The following is an 11,009-nucleotide window of genomic DNA, read 5'->3' on the forward strand; positions in this document are numbered from 1 at the left end:
ATTGTATGCTTGTAGGAACCAAACTTTGATTGTTATGTAGAGCCTGGTACTCTATATCTGAATGGCCCCATGTGATAGAGATAAAGTGAATGATCATAAGTGGCAGGGATTTGAAGAGGTTCGGGAAGGAAGGGAATTATGGAATTGGCTGACGGGCTGGGGATCACCCAACCTGTGAGTGGATTGAATCCCCGAGGGGATTCAATCCACACGAACCCAACAAGGCCTTAGAGATACCAGTTGTAAACCTAGTGGTCGATGCAGATACACAGACGGTATTTGGCAACATGGTTAGCATCACCGTGGGCGGAGGGAACAGAGTGTTGTTCTCGAGATATCGATGGATCTACGGGCTTTCGGTTATGGATATTCACCGCTGCTCTTTGCACGAGTTGTCACCCGTGCTCAAAATTGTTGAACAATGCAACATGCGATGGTGGAAGAGCGGTGGGTTCACGACATTCATGGAGACACATCATTCATGATGTCTTTGGTTGGCCATGCGCAATGTCGCGTGTGTATTTGACAAAGTTGATATATATGCATCATCTTGTATCGTTCGACTCTATACTTTGTTATGTTATTGCTTTATTTATAAAACGGAATGGAAGCGTGTTTCGAACTAGGATCTAATCTGTTCAGCTACGAATACCTGCATTTGATGAAATTGGGCATCAGGTAAATGCAAAGTATTCACCTAACGTTTATGAGAGAATAGGCTAGATGGACTAGGTTGGTGTGGGTGTAACTACGATAATGTTCGCATCATTTGTAGGTTTCTTGTAATCAAACTTTGCTTTCTTCTATAAGAAAAATACGACATGCTTTTGGTTGTTGTTGTTTTTAGCAAACGACATGTTTTTGGTGTACTCTGGAGAAAGAAAATGGATGAGTCGACAGAGGAGAGATTGAAATCGTTCTCTCGAGTTATACACATGGTGCATATGAGACGGCACGGTCACAGGGTGGGCCACACGAAGGAAGCCCGTAGAGGCGTAGAGGCGAAGCGAGAGGGTCCACAAGCCTAACGGCCGGCCGTAACCAACAAACTCCCGCCCCTGCCTTCCTCCGCCCTTTTTCCTCTTCTTCTTTCCACGAACACCTCCCCTCTCTTCCTCTAACTGCTTCTATACATACCTGCCCCATCGCCCACGCACGACTCCAGGTGCAGGAGATTGCGCACCAGGCACGAGAGAGAGAGGGCGCCATTCCGAGAGATGAGCAGCGGTGGCATCATGTCGCCGTCGATGGCGAGGGCCAGCGGTGGCACCATGTCCCCGGCGATGGCGAGGGCCAGCGGTGGCAGCATGTCGCCGGCGATGTCGAGGTCGGCGTCATCCAGGAGGGGCGAGCACAGGAACGGAGACGGCATCTTCAGGGCGGAGATCGAGATGGACGAAGGCGTCGGGCTTCCCAGGCGAGTCACCCTTCTCTCCATTCTTTCCTCCTCCTTGGTCCCGTCCTCCAACGTTTCTCTCGATCTTGCTCCTGTTTCTTCCGCGCGCGCCAATGCTTGCAGAGCTCGTTTCCGTTCTCGCGGTCGCTGACCGCCATTGTTGCACCTCCCTGCCCTGCTCTGTTAATTCGAGGATTGCTCGCTTTCTTGCTCGACGTGTCTCTGTTTCGGACTGGTTTAATTGATTCTTGGTGTCTGGTTCGCGACTCGAAATGCAGGAGCCCGGAGCTCGGCTTCGCCGCCGCCGTGCGAGAGCCGCTGGTGAGGCTGCAGCGCCCCAAGTACGACTTCGAGAGGTGGGACTGGGGCTACTTCGCATGGCCGCACGACCGTCTCGACGGTAAGCATCTTCCTCCCGGCTCCCGGTGCGATCGAGTGCACCAACTGATTGCTCACTACTGAATCTGGACAGCCATTTAGGCTAGATACCTCTAGTTGAGTTGACAGTTGGTTACTGAATCTGGACGGGAAGTCGGCTTAATCCCACCTACCCTGTTATGTTTCACAGCATGGGAGGTTGCTGTATCTGTAAATTTTCGTGGGATAGATGCCTCTAGTTGAGTTGACAGTTGGTGATTGAATCTGGGCCGGAAAGTTGGCTTGGTTAATGCCCCCATCTTGTTTGCTTTCAGAGCCTGGAAGGTTTCTAGGAGTATATCTGTAAACTTTGATGGGAACGATGTAGAAACGCCTATCTCTGATAGCTAAATGTTCATATCTAGGCACGTTTAGTAAGCTGTCCCTGACAACAAATTGGATGCCTTGTGTCTGCAAATCCAAATGCAAATGCAGATGCAGTACCTGTTTACAGGATTCGGCGTGGCAATTTTTTGAAATGGTTCAACGAAATCTAGACGGAAAATTGGGTTATGTTGGTACACATATTTGCTTATGTTGGCACAATGCCACAATCGTAATGTTTGATTCTTCAGTAGTCTCCTGTTTGATCAGTAAGAATGCTGTGGAAACACAAATTTCAAATTTCTGACAATGAAGTGAACCATGTCCAGAATCCAGCTAAGAAACTGAATATTTTGTATCAGCAAATGGAAGTACAGTAGCTGTTTAAGTTTATCTTGTTGGACATGGTGAAAAGTTCAAGTGGTTCGCTGAATCTAGATGGAAAAATGGGTTAACTAAACTTGGTGTCATTCCTCTTCTGTTCAATCTGACCCTGTTTAATTCTTCAGTAATCTTTGATTTGAGTATTGCTGTTGCAACACAAACTACATGTTCTGACAAGATTGATCAAAATCCAGCCAATCTGGAGATGAGGGACAGCGATCCGATGGCGACATTCGAGGCGGACTCCAAGGTGACAGAGAGCTTCCTGGGCCGGAGCACACTGCAGCTAGTGGCCGGCAAAGGCTTCCCGGGCCAGAGCTCGCCGCAGCTAGTGACGAGCGAGGGCGGCTTCCCGAGTCAGAGCACGCTGCAGCTAGAGGCCGGCAAGTGCTACCTGTGTCAGAGCACGCTGCAGCTGGAGGCCGGCCAGTGCTTCCTGTGTCAGAGCACGCTGCAGCTGGAGGCCGGCCACGGTCAGGGCTTCCGGAGTCAGAGCACGCTGGAGCTGGAGGCCGCTCAGGGCTTCCTAAGCCAGAGCTCGCCGCAGCTGAAGGCGAGCGACGGCTTCCCGAGCCAGAGCACGCTGCAGCTCGAGGCCGGCGAGGGATCCCCGAGCGGTCGGAGCATGCTGCCGGTAGATTTAGACGACGACACGCCCGTCGGACGCTACGCGCCGTGGCGTCGGGGATGCTCAGAGCCCAACCCGTCCCTGCTGGACCATTGCATGACACCGCAAGGTCGTTGGGCATACTAGGAGCAGAGCCACTCCATGACCATATCCCCCCTTGTCTGCAGCACACTGAGACCGAGAGAGATCGAGGGGTAACCTACAAACCGGACGACGATCTGACAACATGATCCCCAAAGCTGAAGGTTTTGGGTACTGGCATCAGGGAGCTCAACCAGGAGAAGCAGAAGGTCCTCGACGGGACGATGGCGTCTGCTGATTCGTACTGTAGGTTGAGAGCCTGATGCGTATGACATCAGTTTGCTGATCGGGTAGGGTTAGCATCAACAAGTTTTGATTCCAAACTGTCAGAAAGAAACTCTGTAAAACTGTTAGAAAGATACTCTGTACAGTAGAAATATACATAAACACCCATGTAAAGCGCCACAGAATTCCATGGCTTTTCTGAACATCAGTTGGTGACTGGATTTGCAAAGCCTTCTCCATGCAGTATATACTACTCTACCTGATTTTATCATTTGACTGATAGTCTTCGATCTCCTAGTATTCTATAACAGTACTTACTTCAGAAGAGAAGATGAAAGAGGCAACTCTGAATTTGAGTAGCTGGCTTTTATTTCCAGAAAACAACATTAGTGGCTTCTTCTCTCTTTGCGTATGATTACTGGCCTCACATTTCTCCGGGCAAGCTGTCTGTAATTCTGTATGGTGAGCACTAAGCAGGAACCAGAGGCAATACTAGGGAGCAGAGCAGAGCGATGACAAATTGCAATGGCATGAGTGACAGGCAATGCAAAGCCTGACATGACGCATCATGGTCCATGTATAACCACACTGCCCCAGGTACATGACCTCCATTGACTCAACACAGACAGCTCACCAGCCAACATACATATGTAGGGCACACGAAGCGATGGATCATCACCCCATCGGAAGGGATGCTGATTCCTCATGCTTTTGCCTTGACACTGCTGACACACAACACACCACCACAAAATGTACACGGCACATAGCACATAGGCTTAGGGCAACTCCAACGTGGAATATCAAAATGGACGTCATCAAAGACGCATTTGATAGCTTGCACTAGTTGTTTGCCCGTACGTTACCATAGAACAAAAAAAAATAAAAAACATGCTAATCAGTCAATTGTGGAAATATGTATCCAAATAAAATTGCAACTTGTTTCAATTCATATAGCCACAAACACTAATTTTGTCTCCCACCTTGTTTCCTCCTAATTTGTCATGTCTCTCCTTAGTCATCATCCCCTTTTGCAATTATAAGCGTATCATTCCATCTACTCTTTCTGTAGCATTATCGTCTTTTGGAAAGTATGTCATCTCGCCTTATGATTGTATTGGGCACCTATTTTAACTTGCTTCCTCTATTAAAAAAAGATAACTTGAAGGAAGTATCTGGTACTTAGAAAAGAATGCTCAATTTTGCATGGGAACTATTGGATCCAAATATAGAATGTAATTTCATTCATTGGTTGTTGATATATGAGTGTAATATTACAATGGACTCACATATGTGATCACTTATGGGGATGGCTCAAGAATTTTTCACTCAAGTAGTAAAATTGGCTAACCGGCAATAAAAGGAGTGCACAAACTGCCAATGATTTCTTTGAGATAATTAAAAAATACATACAATATTGTCCTATAAAGTATGCACCTTAAATCTAAACGCGTGCATCTATAAAGTATGCACCTTAAATCTAAACGTGTGCATATACATACATGTCAAATGAAACGGAAAGTTTGACTTCCTCAACACAATTATATATGGAGTTGTGATGGATTATGTTGGATATAATACTAATGCTTCATCCAAAAACTCCTTTGTTCCTTGCTCCGACTATGAGGAGAGCACGTGAACGTAAATCTTTTGACAATTCTTCAGTTTCCCTGCAAAATTCAGACCGTAGCATGGTCACTCATGAAACAAAACTGTTTGGATATAATATAGTTGATCCAAGTGCTACAGTTGATAATATGCTATCTATTTCTGTCTTTAACTTCAAGAAGATAAGCTGGTAAGATGCCCTATAATAGAATAAAATGACAAAACAGGTGACCCTCAAAACTTAAACAGATTATTTACATATTTTTCTTTTTCCTCTACGGCGCAACAGGAAAAGCAATACACTCTGCATTCTTCACATAAAGATAATGTTGGAATTAGCTAGTTAACTCACTGGTCACTTGAAGATTACCTCATAATTAGGAACTTTTTCATGAAAAACAATTCTAGATAAATTGCAACAGATGCCACAAATTAGGATAATTTCTAGCCAGGGCTCGGTGACACTCTTATCCTCGATGTAGATATGTTTGTTGTGATTCTTGACTGAAACTAATAAATTCAAATCCTTATTCAATATAGGTCATTGTGATACTCTCCTGTAAACCATGATGATCAAATCACAATCATCTCCAACACTATGAGTGAGTAAACATACAAATATACTGATGAACTACACTAAGGAGTCATGATGCTCAAATATAAAATAGACACACATGAACTACTGTTGAAAAAAATAATAGCGTGTATGGCTTACCTAGCGATGAAGTATCACCGTTATAAACATATGACACCATCCGGTTCTGTTTGCTGGTACAAAACTTCCAATAGACGTGGTAACTTTATCATTTCAAGGACTGTTGGTAAGCTTTCAAGGGTAAGAATGTTTACTTCACAGTTGTTTTGCGCAATAATAGGTATTATGGATTCACAGAGGATCATGTGCTCTCCATTAACAATCCATAGCTTTCTTGGTGCCTTCCATATCAGCAAAATAAAGTACAAATCTGATGACACTAAATATGACCTATATATAACTTACAACAAAGTAACCACATAGTGGATGCCATCGAAGTGCCCTCATTTTCGATGTATAAACAACAACACTATCGCATAGTAGAGTTACCACGTAGAAGAAGACCCATCCCCAAAATAATATCCGTACAGTACAACAACATTGTGAGGCCTCCAATTATCGCATTTGTATAGTTACCACGTACAACAACATTAGCTCAATACCCGTGCGTTGCTACGGAACAACAAAATAATATCGATTGTATTTATCCTGTTTCGACCCTTCCTCAACTGGTCTTTTTCCTAATATGTGAATTTTATTTCAAATATCCCATAAAAAAATTGGTCTTCCCTCTCAATTATTTATCTCTGTTCTCCCCTTTGACATTATAAGCTGTTACTTAATTATGATGCTTTTCACTGCATTTCCATGGACTTGTAACGTTCATGTATAGGTGTATCTTTCTCCAAACACTTTTGGACTAATAGGATGTTAAAATAAATGATCGTGGTGATTTGCCCTATTGTTTTACTATGCACACTTGTACTCCTCCTTGGCTATGACCTGAACTCATTACTCATTGTCATCCCGTTCTTTCTCAAAGCACACAGCAAAAGCATACTAAGTTGACAAGAGAGTAAATTGCAAAAAAAACATCATAGTTATGGGCCCTAAATCGAAAAACCGCCACTGCCGCTGGCTTTAGTAGTTGGAACGGGGTGGGCAGCACACCTTTCGCTTGGACTGTGCCCCGTGCAGAGCAGCAGACAATTAAAGAAAGGGTTGCACGGTCAGTGCGGGGGACACCTAACAACTGTAAATTATCAAATCATTATGTGTAGCCCATCTAAACATATGAGATGTAGACCCATACTACAGATCTTGTAAGGGGCATGTTTATCATGGTGTTGACACTACCTGATGGATCATAACCACGTATATTCATGGTTCACATTATATTGGGAGCACAAGTAATTTGCACGATATCTACCTGCCCGAATGGATCTTTACTTTATCTCTATATTTATACCCAATATTGGCATGCTATAATTAAAATCTAGACTTAACTGGATGATAGGTTACATTATGATTGTGACATGGATAGTTGGACACAATGATGCATACCTCACAGGGACAACTCAAAGGAATTATTTCCCCACGATATTTTTCCATGCCAAAAGATGACAGAGTTGCGAACTAACATAAACACGTGCGTGATAGATGAGAATTGAGAAGGCGAAAATGATGGCCATGGAGGCCATATGCCCCAACCTGGGAGAATATGGTTTTCTTAACTTCTTTTTTCCTTTGCTCATGTAAATACTGCTATTTAAATTTTCGAAGTGACTTGCCAAATGTTCCACGCACAACTTCTACCAACGCCATGGTGTTACTCTCCATGTGAACTATTTTCCTGCTTGCAAACATGTGGCAAAACGTTATTTATTTATTTTGCAAGTGTATTGTTAGCAATTAGTATCCAAACAAATCATTCTTTGTTTGCTAGTGTATTTTCCTGCTATTCACTCAGAAGTGTGATGCAGTTAGAACAATAACATATGCCAAGCTTCAGTAGTCGCAAGAAGAAACAAAAAACAGTCCAAGCACGTGCACGTTTTAAATTACAACAAGTCTCCCTTTTGTTTTTGCATTGGTCATTGACAAGTGACAGCTAGCAGCACATGCGTTGGTTTGCAGCCTCTAAACAAACAAGAACATGAACATGAATTAAGATTTTCTATACTACTCGAAAGCTTAGCTATGTGCAAAAAAGAATTTGTCTACACTAATCAACATGATTTTTCATGACGTGTTTGTATGTTAATGAAAAAATAATAAGAGAAATTAGGGACCTGGTTAACATACCTATGTGCCGTGGTAACCATGCCATAGTGCAGGAAGAGCATGAAACACCTTGTCAGATTAAAACCCCCCGTGAACCACCTCCCCGTCGGCACCTCTAGCCTAGTAGGGCCGCCACCACCCCTCCCTCTTCCACAGCCACCGTGCGCTTGACGCCGACATGTTGGGCATGACCCGTCTTCCAAGGCCCCGAGCTCCTCCTATGTTGTCATAGGTCGCCTCCCCACCGAGCCCGCGCCTCTGCAGATCTGTGTCTTTTGTGATTTATCCACCTTTTGTAGCAACGCTTCCCCTGGTCAATCTTACCACCTAGATCCAAGATCCAAAGAGGAACATGGTTATCGTCCTATTCATTTGGTTAGATCATGGAGTCGTGGACATGAGGATAAGGGAGGTTGCGACCTGCTAGGCATCGATGGGACTACGAGGTGCGGGAACGCATGGATAGGAGGCACATGAGAACCACTGGTAAGAGGTCGGGGAAAGGCATCGCCGGGGGAGAGTTGCACTTAGGAGTGGCTCTCTCGGGATGAGGCTTCGCGGGGTTGATGCGATGGCGAGGAACGTGGGAAGAGGGAGAAGAAAGACCGGTTTTAGGGGGAGGGGGTCATGCGAGGGGATGTGGCGGCCTTGGGTGGAACGAGAAAAAAAATACGAGGTGGAACAGGGAAACGGAGGTGGGATGGTTTCTCGGTCGTAGGGAGGGGAGGTGGGTTGTCGTACGAAGGATGGTGGTGGTGGGGGATTGAAGGAGGTTGAACCATCACAACGACATATTCTCCTTTAATAGTAGAGATTTACTATGCTCACTTGTACTCCTCCTTGGTTATGACCTGAACTCATTACTCATTGTCATCCCGTTCTTTATCGAAGCACACAACAAAAGCATACTAAGTTGTCAAGAGAGTAAATTGCAAAAAAAATATCATAGTTATGGACCATAAATCGAAAAACCGGCACCGCCGCTTGCTTTAGTAGTTAGAACGGGATGGGCATCACACCTTTCGCTTGGACTGTGCCTCTTGCAGAGCAGCACACAGTTAAAAAACGAGTTGGATGGTCAGTGCGGGGGACACCTAACAACTGTAAATTATCAAATCATTATGTGTAGTCCATCTAAACATATGAGATGTTGACCCATACTACAGATCTTGTAAGGGGCATGTTTATCATGGTGTTGACACTACCTGATGGATCATAACCACGTATATTTATGGTTCACAGGATACTGGGAGCACAAGTAATTTCCACGCTATCTACCTGCACGAATGGATCTTTACTATATCTCTATATTTATACCCAATATTGGCATGCTATAATTAAAATCCAGACTTAACTGAATGATAGGTTACATTATGATTGTGACATGGATAGTTGGACACAATTATGCATACCTCACAGGGACAACTCAAAGGAATTATTTCCCCACGATATTTTCCAATGCCAAAAGACGACAGAGTTGCGAACTAACATAAAACTGTGGGTGATAGATGAGAATTGAGAAGGCGGAAATGATGGCCTTGGAGTCCATATAACTTATTTTTCCTTTGCTCATGTAAATACTGCTATTTAAATTTCGGAAGTGACTTGCCAAATATTCCAGGCACAACTTATACCAACGCCCTGGTGTTACTCTTCACGTGAACTATTTTCCTGCTTGCAAACATGTGGCAAAACATTATTTATTTATTTTGCAAGTGTATTGTTAGCAATTAGTATCCAAACAAATCAGTATTATTTTGCTAGCTTATTTTCCTGCTATTCACTTAGAAGTGTGATGTAGTTAGAACAATAACATATGGCAAGCTTGAGAAGTCACAAGAAGAAACAAAAAACAGTCCAAGCACATGCACCTTTCAAATTACAACAAGTCTCCCTTTCATTTTTGCATTGGTCATTGACAAGTGACAGCTAGCAGCACAGGTGTTGGAGCCAGTTTTGCAGCCTCCAATGAAACATGAACATGAACATGAATTAAGATTATTTCTATACTACTCAAAAGCTTAGCTATGTGCAAAAAAGAATTTGTCTGCACTAATCAACATGATTTTTCATGACGTGTGTGTAAGTTAATTAAAAAAGAACAAGTGAAATTAGGGAGTTGGGTAACATACCTGGGAGCCATAGTAACCATGTCATAGTGCAGGAAGAGCATGAAATACCTTGTCAGATTGAAACCCCCCGTGAACCACCTCCCTGTCGGAACCTCTAGCCTAGTAGCGCCGCCACCACCCCTCTCCTCTTCCGCAGCCACCGTGCGCTTGGCGCCGGCATGTTGGACATGACCCGTCTTCTAAGGCGTCAAGCTCCTCCTATGTTGTCACAGGCCGCCTCCCCGCCGAGCCCGCTCCTCTGCAGATCTGTGCCTTTCGTGATTTATCCACATTTCGTAGCAACGCTTCCCCTGGTCAATCTTACCACCTAGATTCAATATCCAAAGAGGAACATGGTTATTGTCCTATTAGTCTAGCTAGATCATGGAGTCGTGGACATGAGGATAAGGGAGGCTGCGACCATCTAGATATCGGTGGGACTGCGAGGTGGGGCAACACGTGGATGGGAGGCAGAGAACCACCAGTGGTAAGCGTTAGGGAGAGGCATCGCCGAGGAGATCTGCACTCAGGAGAAACTCTCTTAGGATGAGACTATGCTAGGTTGATGCGGTGGTGAGGGACGTGGGAAGAGGGATAAGAAAGTACGGTTTTGGGGGGAGGGGGTTGTGGTAGGGGATGCGGCAGCCGTGGGTGGAACGAGAAAAAAAATACGAGGTGGAACAGGGAAACGGAGGTGGGATGGTTTCTCGGTCGTACGAAGGGGAGGTGAGTTGTCGTACGAAGGATGGTGGTGGTGGGGGATCGAAGGAGGTTGAACCATCACAACAACATATTCTCCTTTAGTAGTAGAGATTAGGTCTAACGAGATTCGCGTGATGCAGTTTTGACCCGTTTGGTTGCCTATTTTGCATCAAATTCTCGGCTTGTACGAACCTTAAAGCAACTGTGGGCTTGGCTGAGGATAAACGTTCAAATCGCCTGTTTTTCCACAACCAGGTCCTAGCAACGCCACTCGAGGCATGTGGGCATCGGAGTCTACACGTGAGGAGCCACGTTCGA

General features: G+C 44.7%; 1 protein-coding gene and 2 long non-coding RNA genes across 4 annotated transcripts; 1 reads left to right on the forward strand and 2 right to left on the reverse strand.

The window, feature by feature from the left end:
* Positions 1-1,391: 1,391 nt before the first annotated feature.
* LOC123399174 lies at positions 1,392-3,892 on the forward strand. The gene is made up of 3 exons (XM_045093610.1): positions 1,392-1,417; positions 1,675-1,796; positions 2,716-3,892. The coding sequence occupies exons 1-3, from the start codon at positions 1,392-1,394 to the stop codon at positions 3,273-3,275; spliced, it is 708 nt and encodes a 235-aa protein (XP_044949545.1). The 3' UTR covers positions 3,276-3,892.
* A 926-nt stretch (positions 3,893-4,818) lies between these two features.
* Positions 4,819-9,424, reverse strand: LOC123436210. Of its 2 annotated transcripts, none has more exons than XR_006627453.1 (3): positions 8,299-9,424; positions 7,900-8,205; positions 4,819-5,122 (listed from the first exon to the last, which is right to left on the reverse strand). It is a non-coding gene; the product is annotated as an uncharacterized LOC123436210 (long non-coding RNA). The 2 variants fall into 2 exon arrangements; XR_006627447.1 differs by having other exon boundaries at positions 4,819-5,875.
* A 4-nt stretch (positions 9,425-9,428) lies between these two features.
* On the reverse strand, positions 9,429-10,731 carry LOC123436226. Its single transcript, XR_006627464.1, has 2 exons — positions 10,411-10,731; positions 9,429-10,317 (listed from the first exon to the last, which is right to left on the reverse strand). It is a non-coding gene; the product is annotated as an uncharacterized LOC123436226 (long non-coding RNA).
* Between the last annotated feature and the right edge of the window lie 278 nt (positions 10,732-11,009).

The sequence above is a fragment of the Hordeum vulgare genome, chromosome 1H (assembly GCF_904849725.1).
Source record: "Hordeum vulgare subsp. vulgare chromosome 1H, MorexV3_pseudomolecules_assembly, whole genome shotgun sequence".
Lineage (NCBI taxonomy): Eukaryota > Viridiplantae > Streptophyta > Magnoliopsida > Poales > Poaceae > Hordeum > Hordeum vulgare.

Coding starts and splice junctions, on each gene's coding strand:
- LOC123399174 (XM_045093610.1), top strand. CDS start 1,392: ATGGACGAAGGCGTCGGGCTTCCCAG. Junction 1,418..1,674: donor GAAGGCGTCGGGCTTCCCAG/GCGAGTCACCCT, acceptor CTCGAAATGCAG/GAGCCCGGAGCTCGGCTTCG. Junction 1,797..2,715: donor GCCGCACGACCGTCTCGACG/GTAAGCATCTTC, acceptor ATCAAAATCCAG/CCAATCTGGAGATGAGGGAC.